The following is a 24,130-nucleotide window of genomic DNA, read 5'->3' on the forward strand; positions in this document are numbered from 1 at the left end:
ACTAGACCCAGTGGATGGCACTCTAAAAAAAAAAAAATAGCTCTTTCCCAGATTTTGGCTAAATACATATGTATCCAACAGTCCATTTATATGAAGACAGTCTGGCCTCTATGGAAATAAAAGTGTTCCCTGCATCCAAGATATTTGAGGAAAGGCTGAAAAACCACGTATCATTACAACTGTACACACAAGCCAAGCCTGGCTTTGGAAGAGGGTGTGAATGCCGTAAGCCTCATACAGTCTCATCCCACGCCAGGGTTGGTTCTAGGATTCTGCATTCATTGGTTAAGTGAATAATTAAGAGATGAATGGATGGATGAATCAGCAAACTATAGGAATGAGCTGAGGCCCCATATACAATTCTATGGGCAGACGGTGAGAAAATGCCGCTAGTGATTATAAAAGCCTATTAAAGAGGCTGAACAGCTCCAAGGAATGACCATCCTGGGAAAACAGCTCAAAAGACTAATTGCTACTGGTCGAAGGTGGCACATTCATGAACGCAGAACAATAGGAAAGGCATGAGAACGTCATGTTCACTGTAACACATGCCAGGTAGCATTCTAAGCACTTTATCATATTTAATTCTCACAACAAGGGGGAGAGTGGTAAGTTCTGCTCTCCCCAAACATGGGGAGAATGGGGAACAGAGCGCAGAAAGGTCAGTATATTACCCAAGGCCACAGAGTCTGAATGCCAGCCGACTTGGCGTTTTTAACCTGTGTACGTGTAATGTAAGTCTTAATCCCATGCTGTCTCTGGAAGAAAAAGGGAAACAGAGATTTTGCTTTATGTGGTGTATGAACTAAATGATCGATTCATCCTTTCCTGTGAAGGTCTCCACGCAGACAAATACAACTGTATCAGGTTAATACAAAAACAAACACTGTTGCTTTATCTCCTCTCTCGGGGGGGATAAAAGTTACTCCTTAGAATAATATAAAATCACAGGCCTACCTGAAAAAGTCTTAGGGCTTTATGCCATGATTTCTCAAGGTATCTTGATGATATAGGTCAGTCACATTTTTCAGTCTCTAAAGGTGACAAATTTTCCTTCAGTGATAATAATTAATGCAGACAGTTCAAATATTTCGAAGAAAGTCTATGTTGTGTAAAAATATCCATTTTCTTTAACAGGAAACTCCTCAAAAGCCCAGAATTTTCTCTTAGTAGTACTGCGTTTTCTCCCTAACTCTACCTTACCTTTTCTCCTCATCCTCTTGCAAAGCAGGTGTACAAACACACACATGTCAGGGTGGTCGTAGGTCCTCACCTATTCTTTAAGTGATACCAATAATGTGTCCATTTTGGTGGGGAAGTTGAAAAATAGACTTCAGAAATGAGCAAGGACAGGTTTAATGCCAGGTTTGCGTGACTCAACTATGGATGCCTGGGTACCAACACTGCTTCAGGAGGTTTGGGCTGGGGCCCAGGAGTCAACCTCTTAAACAAGCATCCTGGGTGATTCAGACACAGTTAGTCCTTGGACCGCACTTGGAGAAACACTGATGTAATGAAGCCCTTCATGGTGCAGATGAGGAAACCGTCGTTAAGATTAAGTGAGTTGCCCTAAGTTACACCAACTAGTAAGTGGCAAATCAGGCGTTAGAATATAGTTATTAACGCCTTTGTAACCAGACTACATCTTATTTCATGCTCAGGATTCCAAACTAGTTTTTGGTCACTATTCTATAAGCAACAGCTGCAAAAAACACTCGTAGCTTACATTTACATGACACTTCCTATAAAAAGAGCTTTCCCAATCATTATCATTTGTGAACTTCACAAAAGAATGTTATCTGTATTTGGCACATGAGAGAACTGAAATTCAGAGAGGTTAAGATTCTTGCTTAAAATTTTATATTATATATATTTGGGGCAAAGTAGTAGAACTTAATGAGTTTTGATAACTAGTAAGTACTCAAATGTTGGTTATTATTATCACCATTTTTGGGGATACTCTCAAAACTAAATGTTGACCTAGGAAAAGTTAGAGTTGGTATAAAAAAATCAATTAAAAATAAAATGAACAGCCAAACTACACAAAGTTACATATTGAAATTTTAAAAGGATCAAATACTTTCGATAAAATTTAGCTGTAAAATAAAGCCAAAGAAAAGTAAGTATGAGAGGAAAAATGAAAATTCACAATGGTAGATACTTTGTTACAATCTGATTTGTTCCCAAAAACCTAATGGGTAAATTAAGTCTTCACTTTACAATGTATACAAAAACATTTGATTCTCAGGTAAATTAAATCTGAAAAAATGTAGCATTCTAGAAGTGTTGTAACTGTGCTATATATATTAAATTGTTGAAGGGATTAAAGTAGACTCACATACGCTCTAAAAAAACATTTTCTCAAACAAAAACTGAGTATTACTCTAATTCTGATTTAAATATTTATGCTCACAAAAATAGTACATAAATGTCCTTGAGGTCCAATCAAAACAGTGGGTCAAAATTCCCATTACTTCTATAAGCTACCTAGTAACAAAGCTACCAAATAAGGCTACTACAGCATTATTAATGTTACAAGCCAACAGTTGCAGAGGGACAACGTATTGCGATGTAATAGCAGTAAATCATTTATTATTGATACATTATAGGCAAATCAATATATATAAATGAACATATTTTCTAATTGTTTCCATTTTTTTCTGTTCCTGCTTCTACTGTCTTTCAAATTTATTCATGCCTTTAGTGACAGCTTTCTTGCCTTAAAACTGGTGGAACCAATTCAGATTGAACTAAAACATTAAGAAATTTCATTACAGAATTCTATCAAGCTTACTCTCTTAGCACAGCAGTGTATCATCTACACTACAGTTTAACTTATCATTCAGATTTGGGTTCTAGAGCCTTCTCTTCCAATCGAAATAAGCTGTGCTTACGTACAAGAACTTGTAAATACGCTAGGGTATATGCACAGTGTCTTAGAAATAGTGTTTTATAATGAAAACATCTTCATTTCTGCCCCCAAGATGTGAGTTGCCAAATTAAATAAAGCCAGTGTTCTAATCTCTGCAACTTTCCTGTATTTGATCATTATATGTGGGCTTTGAGGGATGTTCAAATACAGGTTCCTCCTGTCTTCGTTCAGAAACTCAGGTTCCAGCCCCTTGATTTATAGCTGGGCTTTTCCTTTGGGGCTGGAGCAATACACCAAGGAGCAACTCCTGGGCATCACGTGTCCGGCGAGGTTAGCAAAGCAAATCCCTCCAGCAGAACACGATGAATCACTCGCTGGCCAGCGTTCTGCTTCGTAGGTTTCCTGTGCGGGTCCCGTTAAGGCTGCGCCCCGAAGCGGCTATCTTCCCTCTGCCCCCGGGAAAGGAAAGGGACTCGAGAAAATGAAATTCATGCCTACCACACGAAGAGGAGCTTTTTGAAGTGGAGAAATACCCATTTAGAATGAACTCATGGAAAACCCTACTTAAAATGCAGCGTGCTCTGTGTCAACAGAAGTCTACTTGCACAGGATAAATAGTGAAGCCATGAGTTTCCAGGCTCCCGATGCCAGGCTAAATCCCACTTCTTCAAAAAGACCCTGTTATTGCCGGGTCACCCTGTGAGAACTTCATATTTGCTTTGGATCTTTATAATGACTCCTCTATTGGTGGAGGAGACCAGCCGGGGTTTAAGTAAAGCCATGACCACACTCAGTCTAGACAGTATCATCTCCACTAAAACACATGAATAAAAAGTAGCCACTCAGAGCATAAGGCTCCAGTTTAGACCTCAAAGGGAAAAACAGCAAAGGTACAAACACAAGAAAAATAATTATTTATATGGAAAAACAGTTAAAATACCTCTGTCAAAGAGCATGACAAAGTATATATGTAAAAGCAGGGAATAATTCAGCTTCAAACTGGAGGTATATACATTACCTGGTCATAAAGATACATAATTTCTGAGAAACCAATAGAAGATTCTATAAGCGGATATGTCCCTTTTGTCTAGACAACTCAAAATAAAAATCAGAAATATTAAATAAGTGAAACTCCTGAGTACTTAAACTGATTTCCAGGATAATACAGAAACCAGGAAGACAAAGGAAAAAACCCTATATAGAGAGAGTTGATTGCCACCTAAAATTCTTTATTTCCCATCCAATGCTGCGTGTGTTGGCGTTGCCAGATAAAATACATAATGCCCAGTTGAATCTGAATTTCAGATAAATGACTAATACTTCTGTTAGCCTAAGTATATCCCATGCAATTATTTTAATTTGCTAAATTTGGCAATTCACGTACATGTACGTGTATGTGTCATAAGTGACAGGTGTCCACATCTCCAGGCAACAATCTTTCGGGTCCTGAAATGTCACCACTGAGCACTTGTTACTCTCCACAAGGTGTTAATATGCACATGTAGAAAATTGTCCCTATCTTTTTATAGGTTAGTAACTATTCAAGCTCATTTACTGCAAAATCCATTTAATGTGAATCTGATAACTATGGTCAACTCAAAAAAAATGAGTTATACCAGTGCCAAATGCAGGCAAAAAATATGTAAGCACAATGTTGTCTTATAATCATGCGAGCTTCCTCTGCCATCCCCCCCCAAAAAAGCCTAACAGAGGTTATTTCCATATCTAAGTAATATATTAACTGCAATATAAGGAAGGAACTGAATATTTAGTTCAGAGTGTAAAGAATACCTAACAGAAATAATTTCTTTGCCTGGGGTCACATGGCAAACTCCCGCAAAACTCTACCCAGAATAAAATGTATATTTCATTTATTCATTCAACAAACAGCTAGAGTTTGCCAAGTGCTGGGCCCTGTTCTAGGAGCTGGGAAATAAGACCGAGCCCTGCTGTCGTGCAATGCCTATAACGAGTCTCCAACGAGATGCATGAAATAGCAGCAAGAGATTAGAAGGGGAGTGAAAATCCTTTTCTTTCTAGGTGAACAGAGATGGGGCCGAGACTAAAGGAATCGGAGGTGGTCACAGCATCAAGCTGGGACCGAATGGGGAACAGCAAGAAGGTGTCAGACCCTATCCATTTGCCGTTTCTTTCATTTATGCCAGACACAGTCCTTCACTGTGGATCAAAAGGAAAGAAAAGTGATGCCCTGAATGACGGCTGGGTGGCCAGCTGGGCCCCAGGCATGGCACGTGCGCCTGAATGAGCCGATGACCTTTCCCAACAGACACTGACAAAGGGGCCTGCTCCATTTCAAAACTCATTTTAACGGTCGACACTATTTAATCGTCTCCAGAGAGTCACCAGGGCAGAAGTGCCATTTCTCATGGTGCTAATAGGGCTTTTCATACATAGGGCCGAGGCTCCACAAGTAGGATGCAGGCAACTCTGCGGTACAGATGTATCTCTGGAAAGAGAAAGCCACTCGGAATAAAATTTACAGCCTGCTAACAGAGCCAACAGCTGCTAAATAAACCACAACAGTATTTTTATACCATGTCATAGAAACGAAGCACCATCTCAACCATCAAATCCTCTACTGGGTGTGTGCTGGGGTGGGGGTATACCAGAAAGAGAAAGGGGGCAGCGGGTGGAGGAAATGCACTTGCGCACAAGACCTCCTGGTAAAGACAATGCTTGCTCCCGTTCAGTAAGTGTTTTGCATTAGCCAGAGCCTGTACGAAGTGCGCTTTCCATGAATTACCTCATCTACTGTCCGTCATCACTGGACAAGAAAGGTCCTACTACCCTTACGTTATTAATTCTGAAACTGAGGTGCAGAGAGACGCTAAATCACTTACTCTAGTCTATGAAACTATTAAGTAATTCTCAACTCTGGCTTATTTTCTTCCAAATCAAAGCTCTCAAGCTCTAAGCAACAGTGGTTCCCAGTGGTCACAATTCATTCAGGAAACTTCTGCATGTTTCATGACCTTCAGTGATAAGGACACCTGACTGGGTGACCTTCGGGCTGGGCCCGGCGGGGTGTCCGAGCTGGACCAGGTCAGCATCACTCTCCACAGACCTCAGCTCAGCAAGAGCCCCGGGTTCTGGCTGCTCCGTCCGCACCTCAAAAAGGAATTCTGTTAGTTGGGTTCCTGTGGTATTTCTGTTTTCTGTTTCTGTTTAAAAGTTTCGTCTGAGTCAAAATATTTGAATGGAGTTGGGCAACAAAAGGGCACAAAGAGCTGGTATGTGAAAAGTTGTTTTCTCTCTTGACCGGAGCCCAGGAGCTGGGGCCCCTGCAGGGTGTCCCTCCTGACCACACCCTCGGTGCCAGGCGGCCTTGCGGCTGGCCCGACAATGCAGGCTCTCATGAAGAGTCTCCCAGCTTCTTCTTCCTCAAAGAGGCCTTAACAGGGACGCCACAGGGGACCTGAGGAGACTTGGGGTAGCGCTGGTTCCTCCTCCAAGCAACAGGATGTGCAGCTGGTCACCTGTGGCCGGAGAATAAGAGACTCTTGTGTCTGCTGCCCTCCCCGAGCACCAGGACCGATGGGGAGGCCTTCCCACCTTGCCACACAGCCTCTACTGTCATTTTTATACATCATTTCTGGGGCCATCCTTTAAATGCGCCACTCCCTTTAATGGGAGGGCGTATGTCTAGAGCTAATTATTCAAGAGGCTGACATGGAGAAAAACTGTCCTTTGCTTTTACTCCAATTCCACTTCTGTGTTTTTCACTGGAAAACTCTGCACGGCTGGTCAACAGTCATTAAGTCCTTATTGTTTTGTTTACAGAGTTATAAGGAGAGGTCTAAATCATCTTGGAAATCCAACTGGCCAACTCCATCCTCCAGATGAAGGCACAGAGAAATTAACACACAGAGAAGGGAACTCGCCCAGAATCACCCAGTTAATGACAGAGTCAGGAACAGATCCCACAGGCATCCTGCCTCAATGAACGTAAATGGGGAAACACACACACACACACACATACACACTGGGGAAAATATAAACTTAATAAGAAACCAAGATAAATAAGAAATTAATACAATGCTGTTATTAACAAAGCTAGCAGGATGATAATATGTGTAAAAATTACATAATGTGCCAGGAATTCAGATTCCGATGACTTTTTGTCAAAGCTTCATTTCAGTGATCACAGTTGGTTATAATAAGGCCAAATTCAAGGGGACCCTTTGCAAGTACCTTTACAGCCACAATGTTTACACCTAACCCTGGCTCACCACATAAATACATGTTGATGTTCACAAAGAAGAAAATGATGGAAAATGTGGATGGAACTGAACGAGGTGGAGGCACAGGCAGTAAGAACAGCACATCACTCAGAGTTAACCAACCCAGTCCTTGGTTTGAGCCACCAGTGAATTCAGAGACCTAAGTTTCTCAATTAAGTTAGGAGCTTCAGTCTCTTTATTTGTAAGAATTGGAAGTTGGATAGCGTGATTTTTCAAGGACCTTTTCAGCAATAAAATTCTAAATCTGGGCCAACCCTTGCTTTAAGAAAGAAGTTCTTCTTTACTATCTTTACACAGTGGAACAAGTCCAGTGAGGAGCTCTATATTTAAAAAACCAACAGGAAACGAAGAAAGACTATAAACAAACAGAAAGCAGAGCCTAGGCGGAGGGTGACCATATATCCTGGGTTGACCAGACGAGTCTCGATTTATGCCTGTTGCCCCAGTGTCCCAGTTAGCGTCTGTTTTCACTACAGAAGTGTCTCGGTTTGGATGATAAATTAGATGGTTACCTCCAGAAGGAACTGGTGTTCTTTATCTTAGGGAATCCTTCAGCATCTCTCATCACCTACAGGTGGAAACCCAAACTCCTTAGTGTGGTATGATGGCTCTGAGTCCAAACTCTATCTAGCATACCCATCATATGGTAATCACACCTGATGACTTCCAGTTCCCCAAAGGTGAGCTGTGGTTGGCTTCCCCTCCACCCCCACCCTGCAGGATGGCAAGCTCCTCTACATGCATCAAAACTGAGCTCAATATTGCCTCCTCCAGGAGGCCTCCTTTCCCTCCACTCTGCTCATATATCAACTAGCACATGGACCTAACTGTTTTTGCAACTCTTTCTTAGCCTCCTCTAGTACACCATAAACTCTGTGTAGGATGGATTTTAAAAGGCAGAAACAAACAAATGGGACTACATCAAACTAAAAAGTTTCTGCACAGCAAAGGAAATCATCAACAAAGCAAAAACAAACAAACAAACAAAAAACCAACTTACTGACTGGGAGAAGATATTTGGCAATGATATATCTGGTAAGGAATGAATGCCCAAAATATATAAAGTACCCACACAACTCAACAACAAAAAACAAAAAAACCTGACTTAAAAATGAGCAGAGGAGCTACATCATTTTTCCATAGAAGACATTCAGACAGGCACATGAAAAGAGGTTTAAATCACTAATTATCAGAGAAATGAAAATCAAAACCACAATGAGGTATCACTCATGCCCATTAGAATGACTATTATCAAAAGGGCAAGAAATAACCAGTGCTGGTAAAGATATGGGGAACAGGGAACCCTCATACACTGTTGGTGGGAGTGAAAAATTGGTACAGCCACTATGAAAAACAGTTTGGAGATTCCTCAAAATATTAAGAATAGAACTACCATATGATCCAACTATCCCACTTCTGGGTATTTATCCAAAGACTATGAAAACACTAATTTGAAAAGTTATATGCACACTTATGTTCATTACAGCATTATTTACAATAGCCAAGATATGGAAACAATCTAAGTGTCCATCAACAGATGACTGGATAAAGACGACGTAATGCATACACACACACACACACACACACACACACACAGGAATACTATTCAGCCATTAAAAACGATGAAATCTTGTCATCTGCAACAACACGGATGGACCTTGAGAGCATTATGCTAAGCGAAATAAATCACAGAAAGACAAATACATGATTTCACTCATTGAGGAATTTAAAAAAATGAGTAAACCCAACAAAAACAAACATGCAGATACAGAGAACAGAGTAATGGTCATCAGAGGGGAAGGGGTGGGGAGGAGGGTGAAATGGATAAAGGAGATCAACAGTGTGATGATGGTGGGAACTAAATTGCTGGTGGTGAGCATGCCCTAGATATGAAATGTTGTACATGTGAAACGGATACACTGTTATAAACCAATGTTACCTCAATTTTTTAAGAAAAGAATGGAGTTTCCCTTATTCATCTTTTTAATTCCTTAGCACATAATTAGCACTCCATAATATGTTTGTTGAATTAAATGGAAAAGAGAAGTACATAAAGATTTGCTAACAGGATATTGGCCGATGTATCTTTCATCAGAGTGAACAAGAGAACAATGAGCTTAAACTCATCTGACCCCACTACTATTATTAATACCAGTGACAGTCTCTCGCAGGGCATCCGAACAGTGTCTTGCAATGGAGGGTCATGGTCTACAACATTCTTACAGCTGAATTCCAAGTCTGCTACTTACAAAATAAATGCTCTTGAGCAAGTTACTTACCCTATATTAATTCAGGTCCCTCAGCATAAAACGCAGGGAACACAACTTTCCTTGGTGTAAGGTTATAAACAGAGCATGAAGACAAGTGCCAAGTACTGACCCAGGCACAGGGGACCTGGGTAATAAGCAGTAATTTAGCTTCCGTGGTGATTATTTCCGGCCAGAACAGATCAAACTAGAAAAAGTGTCTCCCTCTTCTTCCCCAAAGAGACAGGCTCCACCCGGATTTATTTAGCTTTATGTCCCTTACTCTTTCCCATGATTAAGATGCAAAAACCTCCACACCATAAACATTCTCCTCTCTTTCCAAATCCTGGTTGCCCTCGTCTCCAATTATCCCCAACCAAGGTGTCATCGCAAGGAACAGAGCAAGAGAGGCAAGGACTAAGACAGACTGTGGTCAAATAAGGAAGAACAACTTGACTGCCACTCTGATTCAACCGTGGCACAGACTCAAAGGGAATTCTTGGTAAAATGTCAAGTGCGGAGAGTTCAAGCCTGGGGAGGGGTTACATGACTTCGTGCTGGGACAATGAAACTTCAAGTTAACTACACCTGGAACAAAACGCTCCCTCAGTCAGAAGCAGTCAGTTACCGGTGCTCTGACACCAAACGGTGGAAAGGAGCCAATGAGATGAGAGTTAGAAGCAACATTGTTAGAAGCAAAGAGGAGAAGAATGCTCCCTTAAAAGCTTTCTTCTACCCAGGAAATAAAGCACAGGCAGCGGAGCAGTATCAACAGAAACAAATGGGATCACAATGTTTCAATTTAATAGCACAGTGCTGTTCAAACTTTCTAACAAAATACAGCAGTGCTGGTAGTTGCTTTTATTATGGAGAGGTATCCTAGCAGGGAGGTGAAAAACACACGGCTCTGGAACCAGAGTGCCTGAAACATATTCCAGCTCTGGTACTTAACTAGCTGTGTGACCTTGGGCAAGTTACTTAACCTCTCTGTGCCTCAGTTTTCACCTCTGGGAAATGAAGCTAACGAATAGATAACGTTACGTAGACTCCACAGGGTTGGTCTTTATAAATCCTAATTTCTAAGGTAGAGTAGTGCTGGGCACATGATTAATGCTACATGTGTTTGACAAATAAAAGTACCAGGATCCAGTGCTCACTCAAAAGCAGCTTATACACAACCTTATGCTTAAAAACTGCTATTGGTACCGCCATCATAAACCTGGATGATCTATTTATTCTATGTTGACTCCCAGAAATACAAATTGTTGATCAACAAATCCTTTGGGTGATCCTGAGGACTAAACAGATTTAAAACTCAGAGGTCATTTTGACTTGGTGAAATGAAAACGCAAGATCTGACACATGTAATCAAGCCATAAACATCCCCAGAATAAATGAATAAACATTACTTATTGCACAGCCATTGTGGCCAGTCAATTTCTGAGCTGCTGTATTTGACTGGAAGGCACAAAATGGAATAGGAGTGAGTTGGGTTTGGCTTCTGCCCCACAGCTGAACAAAGCGGCTTTAACTTAGTGAATTCTTAGTGTGGCTCTCCCTGGGCCTCAGTTTTGAGGGCTCAAAAATTGGTTTTGTCACCACATTCATTTATGCAACAGTTATTTAATGAGCACCTACTTTGTGCCAGATCCTGACAGGTGATCTAGAGAAAGTGGCCAATACATCATTACAACCCCTGCCTGCTGTCACAGAGCTGACAATCCAGCAGAGAAGACAGGTATTAAAAACCAAACATGCACCTCCAAAAACCTGATTGCCAATAAACTAATTCACAATGAGAAGAGCTTCAAGTAGACTAGAACTCTTGTTCCTATAAGACCAATCTATCTCTTACCATGCAACGATGACTACACAGAATTCACGCAGGGGAGGACACTGTGTGGATGGTACCCAGGCACCACCTTGACAAACACTGGGTTGTTTAGGATTGCTAATTAGCTATTCTGACCCCTGCCCATTCTCCCATTTGCTGCCTTTCTTTAAAAGGCAGCTTATTTAATTTCTCCTTCCTATATGAGAATTTCACATACATCTTGCCTCACCAAATTTCTTCACCTATCACGCTGACTGAAGTTTTCCATGTTCTAAAACTTCTTCCATCACACATCAATAGAAATAATGCCATTTACTCCAGAGACAGTTATGTGTATTCAGTCCCTATAGAGTTGACTAGTTTAACCTCCAAGGGCAGCCTTACTTCTATTATTTTCAAGTTTGGGGTTGGTGTGGTGGGGCATAAGGGGCATTTAGGGCTAGTGTACACTGAAACTGGTACCCCATTAACCCTCAAAATAATTCTTATTTAACCTGCAAAACCATCCAATGAGGCACAAAAATTAATTTTCCATGAATCATTAAGCATACTACACACAGAAAACGCTGGGTTTTATACAAGTCAAAATTAAAACAAGAACTTGGCAGGTTCCTAGTCCAAGTTCAGTAGTCATTTTCTGCTGGTGGTTCTACGAACTATAAGCAATACTTGAGACAGTAATAGAAAAAGTGCACCCACCCTATGACAAGTTTCAACCTGAAATCTGAATGAATATGGCTGAATATTCATTTCAGTTTCAGTCTAAATCAGATGATTCAGATCATCAGCAAACAAATATCTGAGTTGATACAGAAGTAAAGTATCTCACATTACTCAATTTCATACAACAGCGGCATCCATGGGAAACGAAGATGTGTTTCATCCATGTTGTGGAGAATGTGTCCTTGTGGCACAGGTATGATCAAGGCTTTTGTTGATAATTAAACACAGAGAAATCATTTTTGTACGTCTCCTAAGCTCTGTTGGGTAGATGATGGGGGTCCCAGTGGGGATACTATCTAAGTGTACCAGCTAGATACAGACAGGGCTTTGGTCGTGCGAGCAATCCCAAGGCCTGGTCTTCATGCGTAAAGGTCTACCAGAAGGTCACAATCAGGACACCCAGGTGTTATCTCCCTGAGGCATTCACCCTAACCAAAATAGGTGGGACCCATGCCTCAATCAGAATGCTAGTCTAGCCATCATCAGGGCTCTATCTCTTTCCTGTGGCTAAAATTAATGTAGCTCCCAGAGCTTCCGAGGAACCATACAACCCCAGGTGACATCCACGCAACACTGCTTTACAAACTGGGGCAAAGAGCATTAGAGGAACTTTCCACTGAATTTCCATGGGGAAAGATGAAACGCTGAAAAACTTGCAAAATGTTTTCTTTAAATGTGATCAAACATTAACCTGAATATAATCCATGGAGAAAATATAATTCAATAGGGTCATTATTTAAAATACTCATTGGGTGAACTTTTAAAATAGGCACTCTGGACTCCAAAAGAAACGTCGTGTATGTGTCTTCTTCTTGGGGACACCTCCAGGAGCAGCACAGGACCTGGAACTAAGGAGGTGCTCTTTAACTATTTTCTGAATACACAAATGAATAAATATATTCCTGCTGATTGTTACCATGAATTCTTCATCCAGGAAAAACAATAGTTATTTAAAGGCAAAAGTTATCTGAGTATATATAACATAAAATAAAATTTCGCTTTTCACCTTAAAATATGAATTAACTTCCAACCCTAAAAACAGAAAATTAATGGAAAGAAAACATACGTTTTCATAAAGATGACTGTCATGGGATGGTATTAATTCCAACTTATTCTGTGCAGTCAGTTTACACAAAATATCTTGATATAATACTTACCTTACCTACATGTATGTAGTAAAAATTACAGGATGTGAAAGACATCTTGTTTAGAAATAGACTCATAAAAGTAACTGTACATGAAAGCATAGGTCATTTTCTGAGAATCTGTAATCAAGAGACCACAGGCAAAAGTTCCACAATTTGGGTTGTAAGGAAACCCTTCAAATGCTGGTATTTTCAATACTTCATTGCCAAGCTCGTCAACCGTATCTTCCACATCATCATTATTTATATCACATCACTGATACATGATTTCCCTGAAACCAATTCTGTAATTACAGAAAGACTAGGATGCTGACTTCATCACAGATATTTGATATAATGGTGCCTCATCCCCTTGTCATTCCTGCATATATACTCAGTGAATGTTCATACTGTCGTTTACCACTACCATAAATTCATCTGGTTTATATTAAGACATTGAGAATTCGTAAAGTAAGTTACAGTCAAGACAAAACTCACCAAGCACAATGACCACAGTCTTCAGAAGACTCATCATGGTGTCCCGATTCCTTCGGGGTCCAGAGCTATGGCGAGACATTCTCATAGTCCTCTGGCGAACGTAGCCAAAGATATGAGCATAGAGAACCACCATGACGACAAAGGTCACCAAGTTGAAAATGGCCCAGAAGACCAAGTAAGAGTCACTGTAGAGCGGTGCCATGTTGGAACAATTCTCAATATCACAGATGCAGTTCCAGCCCACGCTGGGTATGGCACCCATCACGATGGCCATGGTCCAGATGACCACAATCACCACCACCACCCGCCGGTTGCTCATCCGTGTGTGGAGCTGCATGCGGAAAACTGTAATGTGCCTCTCGATCGCAATGGCCAGTAAGTTGGCCACAGATGCCGTCAGGCTGGTGTCAATGAGGCCCTGACGTAGGAGCCACGTGCTGACCGTCAGTCTCCGGGTATTGGGTCCTGTGTTGAACATCAGGTAGAAGTAGGCCAACCCAGCAAAGAAGTCTGCAGCAGCCAGATTAGCCATTAAGTAATAAATAGGAAAATGGAAGCGGCGGTTGACATAGATTGCCACCATGACCAGTAGGTTGGCCAACATGATGAAGATACAGACGGTGATTCCAAGTCCCATCACCAGCTTGCTGACTGTGTTCCATTCTGTGGCGAGATACTTTCCACTCCGGTTATAAAAGAAGGCGATGGATTCGTTGTAGAAGCACTGTGGTTCATTCATGGCTGTGAACTAAAAGAGAAAGGAAGAAAGATGGGAAAAAAGAGAAAAACCACAGATCCAAATGTAAAGATGGAGAGAGAACATACGGCTTCTCTACGGCAAATGTGGCAAAAGAAAAGGCCAAAGGGAAAGAATTTGAAAATCTGATCCTGAGTAATATTCTATGATTATGTTGAAACCCCAAGGGTTCTCACTGTTTTACTTAGTGTCCTCAAGATTAAAGACAGTTGGAGTTCAACAAATGACAAGGTCCGCGCTTGGTGGTTGCATGTCATTGAAGTCTACTAGAAAAGCCACACGACCCAGAAACCTTGCTTAAAATACATGAGACAGTTCAGATTTTGCAGGGCATTGCAATTGGAATATTTGCCATAGTGCAAATCTATTTTGACCCGTCATTTAGGGAATCGTAAACATAGCTGGTTTATAGATAGGGAATTATTGCCCTATTATTCTGCATTTCTATTCTCACATAGTATGTTCAATCTGTGTCAGACTTCTTGTAATGCAAGTCCCCACAAGGACCATCAGTCTCAACATTTCAAAGAGGTCACAACGCATCAAAACTTCTTTGCCCAAAGCCAGCATTGCTGTTCGACATTCCTGTGGTCTACCCCCACGACTCTTCACCGCAGAATAGCATTTGTCAACTCGTCTCTAACGTTGGAGAACTCTTCTCTTTTTGGAGGACATAAGAAATACGTTACTTAAAGTCACGTCCAAAGAGCAGCTGACACACTGCTCTACAAAAAGTGTAGTACACTTAGATTAGATAAACTGTATCTTTTAAAATATGGGGTGATTAAAAATGTCTCATTATGTGTTTTCTTATTTTTCAACATCATCGATTAGAAAATAGTTGCTTATTAATTATTCATACTCTCACTCGAATCCAGAAAGGATTGAGGAATTTCATAATATAATAATATAGGGCAGTCAATAAAACTATTAAGGCAAAACTAGAAAATAAAAAGTCACCGAAAAAAGAAACTACAAAATTACACACCAAATAAAATAAATCACTTTTCCTAAAGCCTTAAGTTTGTCTGGGACTCCCAAAATTAGAGAATATTTCTTGAAGACAGCTCATACCCAATTTTTTTTTATTCTGGCACTGCATTTAATAAATTACTTAGCAAATATGACAGTTTTAACCACTATTGTTGATATTCTATTGAATATCTTTAGGTGTGCATAAATGTTTACCAAACACAGAAAGTTCCCAAACAATGGGTGAAACTCTTCTTGAATGGTTAGTCTTCTGACTCATCAAGACATCTAGGGTCTCCTTCCTAATTTAGACTTTAATTAGCTTTTTAGATCATGCCTCTATAATCACTACTCTCACCATGTTGTGTAATTATGTATCACTTTGCTTCTTAAAAAGATAATAGTCCAGGCAAGAGTGAGACTGTCTTACACACCTTGGTATCTCACGTGCCTTCCACAGAGCCCCATTCATTGGCGATCTGAGAATTTGTCTTGGGGTGTGTTCCATTCCACTCCAAATCTATGAATTACTGTGCGTAACTCACCTAATTTTCTTGCCTCTCAGTTTCTTGACCTCATCTCTAATGACTTTCTATTCCATTACAACTCAGTTTCCCACTCCCATGGTCACACCCTGGACTTTGTAACTACTCAGAACTGTCTCCCTTTGGATATAATCCCTTTATTCACATTGATTACTCACCAGACTTCCCATTCTCCCAAATTTCTCATTTGATCCCCAACACATCAGTTCTTTAGAGTCATCTATTTCCTTAAGCATCCTACTTTTTCTTAGTGGATTACCCTCCCTATCTTCCTCTTTTTCCTTATCCAGGTTAGATTCCATAGTTCATCGTTTCAACTTCTTTTTTGCTTAATGCATTCTCTTCTTCAAGGCTTTGAGGTCAGATGTCCTTCAGAATTCAGAATTTTTTCTGAATTTAAGAAGGGGTACACAGGGGATAATCCATACATGCTATAACAGCCTCATCAAAATTTGGGGCAGCACTCCACAGTGATACACATTATTTCTAGAGCAAAATATATGAATATATACACCAATTTGATAAATAAAGGTTATAAGTAGCCTCACATCAATTCATTCAGAGGAAGTTTTGCCACTGAGTTAAGAAAAATATCATTAGTTTTCAGATCCTCTTGAATTCTGTAATTTCAGATAAGGAAGCAGACCTTCATCTTTTAATCTACTTCTTCCTCTGTACTTCTGCAACAATTTCTTAGAATAACACCAATTGTGGAAGAATGCAACTGGTTCCCACATCCACACCTACACCAAGGCTTCTGAGAAATGTTAGAGAAAATCAATCCACCTGGCAGATTGATTCTGCTACAAATTCATGATGTCTAGCCTCAACTGAGACTTAAATGCCACAAGAAATCTGACTTTCTCCCTATTATTCTGTATCTACTTCATGGCAACTATTTTAAGCTCATCTACTATTCTCCTTTGAGCCCCATCTGCCCTCTCCAACAGTAGTTGCCAAAAAAGGAAAATTAGAAATCATCAGATGGGAATTCTTACCTTTCTCCCACCAAAAGGACAAAACTACCTTTTCGAGAAGCCATCCTTTCTTCCCCTTCTGTTACAAAGGGAAAGGTGTACCCTTCGCCATCCAGGTGTTCTGAGTCTCATCCACTCCTACTATTTTCACAGCCTTGTTCTATACACTCCTTCCTTTCTCTGCTTTCTATCTTCCATTCCTCCCTCACTCCTCATCCTCTCCCTCAATATTTCCTATCCACATTCAAGAAAGCCTCCTCTCTACCAAAGACAGAAGGAGCGAAAGAAAGTCCTACAGGACCTCATGGTGGCCTTCCAGCTTTGACTGTTTTCCCCTTCAGAGCCAATGGCTGGCTAGTGTCTCTTGCACACTAACTTCTCCATTACCTAATGTATGGCTTCTCCCCTGACCCCTCCATCAAATCCACTCTAGTCAAATCTTGAGTTTCATGTAACTTCCCAAAGTCGCACCAATCTGGAGGCTGTTCCAATGGAAACTTTTCAGTCCTCACCTTACTAACTCCTCAGAGTATTAGATATGTGACTGAGAGGCTCTTTGTTGGAAAATTCTCTTTCTTTGGCTTTCATGACATCATGCTTCCCTGAGTCTTCATCCTTCTCTCTAGCTGGTCCTTCTCAGTCATTTCTGAGGGTTCCTCATCCACTGTGCAATAGTACTGTCTCCACACTATTTATATCCTCATTCATCATACTTTGAGTTTTCTAATATGTCCTCCAAGATTTCAGTTACCTTATACATTGCAAATACTCCTGTGTCTATCTATTTAACCTCTACTTCTTTCCAGAGCACTAGGCATTGACCATGGTTCTCTCTAACCGACTGCCACCTAACTACTTCTGTCTCTGTGTTCAAAAACTGAGCTCAAACCTACAACCTTCCTAGTGATCTCCAACTTGCCCCTCCTGTGTTCTCCATTCCACAGGCGAGAGAACCACTCTCTCTCCAGTGGCCTGAGTGCTAAACCTGGGAATTCCTTCTCCCCTCACGCTCGTCATTTAATCAGTAACCAAACTCTATAAATTCTCCTTCCTAAGCCTGCTCAATGTGTCTACTATTCCATCCTCTTGGCCACCAGCATTATCACTGTACTGGCGTCCCAGGCGTTCTTTCTACCTAATGCCCATCTCTTCTCTAGTAATCTTTCTAAAAGATAAAGTTGCCCCAACTGTTCCTTGACTAAAAATGCTTCAATGGCTTCTAAGTGCACTTAAGACAAAAATCTAAACTCTTCAACCACCTCATCAGGCTTTCCTTGCCTCTCCAGCCTCAACTCAAGCTATTAACAACTTCAAACCCTCCTGCTTCGGCTCTATTCAATGTTCTGTGCTCTCTCTCACCTCTGGTTCTTGGTGTCGGTGAGACCTGTGATTTTCTGCATCAGCACCCTGAGGGTTTGTACAACACAGACTGATGGCCACATCCCAAGAATTTCTGACTAGTAGATCTGGGAGCTGGGGGATCGGGGGGGAAGCAGGGACAGATGGCACTGATGTTGCTGGTCACACTTTGAGTACCACTAGCCTAAAACAATCTTCCCCCAATTTTCACCTTATATACTCATTCTTCTGTACCAGTTAAAATATTATTCTTTCTAGTCATTCTCCCTAGATCTTCCCACGTCTGCGCAAGGTGTGTCCAACCAGTTTCCTGAACTGCTCCAGTAACAACACTTGCCACACGGTGTAATAATTGTTTAACTATCTATTGACACCTCCCCACGCTAGGCTGTAAGCACTGACGGCAGAGATTCTAGCTTTCTTTGTCATTGCCTATAGCATCCAGCTATTAAATTCAATGCTAAATATATATTGACTGCTTTCATAAATTAAAGATAATTTCAAAAATGTTTACACTTCACAAATCTCCTTTCTGCAAAGGATATATAAAAAATTGTAACTAAACCGACAACATAACGCCATTTGCAGCAACATGGATGCTCCTGGAGAATGTCATTCTAAGTGAAGTAAGCCAGAAAGAGAAAGAAAAATACCATATGAGATCGCTCATATGTGGAATCTAAAACAAACAAAAACAAACAAAGCATAAATACAAAACAGAAACAGACTCATAGACATAGAATACAAACTTGTGGTTGCCAAGGGGGCAGGGGGTGGGAAGGGACAGACAGGATTTCAAAATTGTAGAACAGACAAACGAGATTATACTGTATAGCACAGGGTAGTGTGAGTGGGCTTTTTTTTTTCTTTTTTTTTTTTTTTTTTAATTTCTTCATGACCTGACAGATTTAGGCAGAAACCCACCTCAAGCTCTGGGAGAATCCAACTCAACTATGATTGGACTACAAGCTGTTAAGGTAGTCATGGTTAAAATGATATAGCAAACAGAAAAAAAAATTATCAAACACAATGGGGAGAAAGCAATCTTGGAGGAGGAGGTGGCCATCCTACAGAATAACAGAAAACACGTCCCCCTGAAGCAGATTTATGAAAAAAAGTGGGGGATGAAAAAGAGTAAATGCTAGAGTATTTCTGATTTGCATTCTCAAAGTGTTTTGTTAGGGTGCTAGCACTGAAAATGGAGCAAGCCATTACAAAGACAAAAAAAATTCAGGGATAACTACATAGAGATTGTATTAGCTTCCTACCACTTCTGTAAAAAATCGCCACAAAGTTAGTAGGCTTAAAACTATAAAGTTATGATCTTATAGTCTCGGAGGTCAGAAGTACAAAGTGAGTGTCACTGAGCTAAAATTGGGGTGTTGGCAGGCCTATGTTTCTTTCCAGAGGCTGTAGAGAATTTTTTCTTGTCTTTTCCAGCTTGCAGAGACCACCCACATTCTGTGTGTCCTGGCCCAGCTTCAAAGCCAGCAATGGCCAGTCAAGACCTTCTCACACGGCATCATTCTAACACTGACTCTTCTTCCTCCGTCTTCCACAGTTAGGGCCCCTATGATCGAGGCCACCGACATAACCTGGGATAATCTCCCCATCACAGAATCCTGAACTAAATCACAACTGAAAAGTCCCTTTTGCCTTGTAAATTAGCGTACTTGCTGGTTCCGGGATTAAGCATGTTAACGGACAACTGTAGAACTCCATTTACTGTGCCCTCCAAAGAGATGAAAAACAATTTCTGAATTCAAAACAGTCATTCAGGCAACGAAAAGGAAGTATAAAAATTCCAGAAAACTGAAATGGCAAGGAGAAAACCTAACTTAAGAAATGTGCTCAGCGCTCGGAGAGGAAGGTCAGAGATCAGAACAAAAGGAAAACAAGGCACATGTAGGAAAAGAGTCCAAACAGAACTAGCTTTCCAAGGAAGGCTAACGCAAAGCTTAGTGACAGTCAGAAAAGTTACTGCTTCGAAAGAAGGACCTCAGCTTACCGGCTGAAGTTTATATACATTACAAAAGAGTTCATTAAAATCAACCAAAATTTAGATACAGCTCGGTTAGATTTTTGGAATCTCAGGGGTAAAGGTCAAAATGCTAAAAATATTTTAAAGATAAACAAAAAGCTAACAAACCAACTATTGAGAGAAATAGAGAAAATAGGTTATCATCAAGCTCCTGCTGTAGAATTCCAAAGGACAGACCACAAGCAATCAAAATCTCCTTTATAGCAGTTACTTCAACTTATTAAAATCTCCTTTATAAGGAGAAAATGTTTGCAATCCATAAATTCCTCGACCAACTATACTGGTGATGTCCTATGGGGACAATAAAGAACAGCCCCAGAGATGTGAGGGCTCAGAAAGATCATTATCTGCATTTCCTTTCCAAATAAAATGCAAATCCAAGTACGCCACGAAAAAAAGTAAAAATAATAATAATAATAATAATAATAAAGTAAAACAATTAAAAAACAGATTGAAAAGACTGGCAGCAAGCATCAAAAATACACAAAACCTGAGTCTAGGTTACTGTTCTTCTTATGGCTATATGACAAAGCAAAAACCAAAAATAATTCTTGAAAGTATACTTTTTATAAAAACAATAATTTCATAATGATCTGGAATTAAAATCACTATCAGTTAAGAACTTGAAAATGGCAGAACAGAAGTACGCAAATATCTTAATTTTTTTGTATTTCTCTGGTATGAATCAAAACATAATATTTAAATTATAACAATAATTCTCTAAAATAAGTTTCAATATGATGATTCAAAAACCACCAAACTGAGCAGTTAATATACTAAAAGTAAGATGACTACTTTTCATATTACTGGAGAAAAACAGAGTAAAAAGTAGGAGGAAAGCAATGTATACAGAATGACAATTTTGTGAAATTTCTATAGATAAGACTCTAAATGATTTTCTTTTCTTCCTTAGAAGAGTAGTAACTTATTGCAAGAAATTTAGGGGGAAACAAAAATATAAACAGACAAAACTCAACACTCTTTTAAAGTTTATTCTAAAATTGCAATCAGTATAATTAGAAATTTCTCTGTAGTAAGTTATAGAATTTGGTCCTGCCCAATAAACAAAGATGTACATAAAATAGAATGATTCCAAGATAAACTGACTATACTTCAATAAATATATATATATATACAAAAAATAGAATGATTCCAAAAATAAACTGTCTTCAAAGCTAGAAAGAGTCGTCCACCTCCATGTCCTTTCCACATCTACCAATCACATCTCATGATGATGGGGCGGAAGGAGGAGGCCTGGTTGGCTGCTCTACAGAACAGAGATGTTCCAGATCGCAGAAATTCACCCTCACCGTATCGTGTGATCTCAAAAGAGGTCATAACAAATCTGCCAAGCCTAAACCCTATGGAGGCACAGATGGCGTTCATCTTTGCTACACACTTTATTCATTGACACATTCACAAACGTTTGTGGAATGCCAGGCACCAGTGTGGCACTGCCCCAGGCTATGCCTCCCAGGGGTACCAAAATGATACACCTGAGGGTCTGCTGTGTGGCCACTCACAGCCCATCCAGTGTGGTTTTTAATCTCCTGAAAGACAATTACATATGCATTAGCCAAGTGGAAAAGGGAACACTTGGCACAAACTCACAGCCCAGTAGTTAAACTTCTATGATTTATTAAGTATTTAGATAAGAATGCAAATATGTACTGTACTAAAGATGCCCTAAAGAGAGATTTTAATCTATGATGGGTAAAGAACCAGTAATAAGATATAAATCAACTTGGTTTCCCACTTTCATTAAAGCACTTCCGTTAAAGGGGTGGGTGAGGAGGTCTTCCTGTTTCTGATGCTCGCCAGCTAATCTGGTCTTCTGTCAGTCTCATAACTTCAAGTGGTGATTTTCTCATTTGTAAAATAAGGTCTCTGTCAAGATCTCTTCACTTCTAGTTCTTAAATCTAAAATAACCAGAATTTCCACACATTTCCTCCCTCCCCTCCTCAAAAAAAAAAAAAAAGATTGAAAAGAGACAGCATAGAATTTGATTAAATACCATTAAGTCTCTTAAGAAAAAAAGAAATAGTTCTCACATTTTTTAGAGCCTCAAATTGGAAACAATTTTTTTAAAAATCCAAAACATAGGCCACAAAACAATGCTGATACAAACTAAAAATATTTCAATGTTAGAATCCTCTAAGTGGCTGAATATCCTCAATATCCAACTACTAGATTTTTTTGAAGTCTACCTGGAAAAGTACATAAAATGCTACTTGTTATAAAGTAACCATGCACACGAATATGATGTACATATATGTAAGAGAGAACTTATGGAAAACAAACTGTAAATCAATGAAAACTTTGTATCTGTTACAGCCCCTTGTAACACTGTGCGATAAAGTGGGTGACCTATTTGCAGAATTTTCCGAGAGAATTTTGAGTCGGTCCTAAGAGGAAGCAATGGAAAAAAACAAAACAAAACAAAACGAAACAAAAACAAAACACTAAACACGCTAAGACACGCTGGAGAGAAACATAAGTAGTGTTTTGGATGCTAAAAGGCATGAGCAAACTGAGGTGACAGGCTGCCCTGGCAGAAGATGGTCAGATTATGGAGACAGGGCACTAATTATTACTGGGAAAAAGAAGATGAGCCCTCGGTCTTGACTGAGGCTGTGACAGGACTGAGACCCAATCCTTAAGCTAAGGACTCAAAGATCTCCAAGTCAGTAAAAGGGTAGGTCAGAAAAACTAATCTACCCAGTTGCACTGGGGAAAACAAGGACATTTGTCTATCTCAGTTTAGGCTCTAGGTTGGGAAATAAATAAATTAAAAGACTCCTTTTGGAAATCACGGCCCCTAGTCTATAAATCACACACAGACGGAATCTGAAGTTAGATCTTTTGCCAAGGGTGACAAGCCACAGAAGGAGAAATTAACACAAACCACAGTCCTTAGCTTGTGATACCTCTGTCCCCCTCCCATTCCACGTGCCTGGCACTAGCAAGCATCAAACCTCTCCAGCGGGCCGGACCTCAACGGAGACACACAGGATTCTCTTCGATCAGCCCCACGGAGGATGAATTCATCATCCCAAAGGATAAAAGCACACAGGAAGGATACCACGTGTGAGAACCGCCAGAACAGTACACCGTAGAACTGGACCCAAGTATATCAGATTAAAGGCAAACCTGAACCGACTGAGCTTTGCATTTTTCTCCCTTTTCCACTTCAGTTGGTTCCAATTACATTTCTAGTTCCATTCTTTAATGCTTACCTTTAATATTTTAACATGTGTACTTGACGAAGTCTAAAGGTAATCCTCTTTCCTTGATAAGCTTTCACTCCAATGTCTCCACTCCCATGTTACTGTGGTTTAGCATTTTACTTCCATTTGTTTTGAAACCTGCCTAAGGTTACTTGATATTACTGCTTTGATTTTACATTCTCAATTAATTTGGCTATCTTTATATGAATCCAGCATACCCATGTTACAAAAACAAAAAGGAGATTAAGAATGAAATAAATTACCAGCTGGTATTATTTAAGAACATAAATGAAGAGTGCCTAAATATATTATCTGTATCTCTATCTCTGTATGTAATAGGGTGCGGAGAGGCAGGGGAGGGAGAGAGGGAGAGAGACAAGGGGAGAGACAGAGAAGTGTGACTAAATAGGGTTTATTTCACAATATAAAGATGATTTAACATTTAAAAGATCTGGTAATAGAATTCACCACATAGACAAATTTAAGAAAAGAAAAAAGGCTAATAAATCATCTCAGTAGACATGGAAAAATGCTTTTGGTAAATTTAAACACCCTTTCATGATAATTTGCCAGTCTAGGATTAGAAGGAATCTTCTTTAACTTGGCAAAAGGTATATGCATTGCAATGGTCGTATTTGATGGAAGTATTCCCTTTTAAGGCAGAAATAAACTGATTCAATCACCAGTTGCTT

The 24,130-nt window shown here is 40.0% G+C and overlaps 1 protein-coding gene across 6 annotated transcripts in view; it reads right to left on the minus strand.

Moving 5' to 3' along the window:
- Positions 1-24,130, minus strand: part of LPAR1 (lysophosphatidic acid receptor 1) — a 134,341-nt gene that overhangs the window by 38,421 nt on the left and 71,790 nt on the right. For all 6 annotated transcript variants that reach the window (XM_074361983.1, XM_074361984.1, XM_074361982.1 and 3 more), the window contains one exon: positions 13,560-14,307. In XM_074361983.1, coding sequence (XP_074218084.1) covers positions 13,560-14,307 — 748 coding nt within the window. The remainder of the gene's footprint in view (positions 1-13,559; positions 14,308-24,130) is intronic.

Source organism: Camelus bactrianus, chromosome 4 (assembly GCF_048773025.1).
Source record: "Camelus bactrianus isolate YW-2024 breed Bactrian camel chromosome 4, ASM4877302v1, whole genome shotgun sequence".
NCBI lineage: Eukaryota > Metazoa > Chordata > Mammalia > Artiodactyla > Camelidae > Camelus > Camelus bactrianus.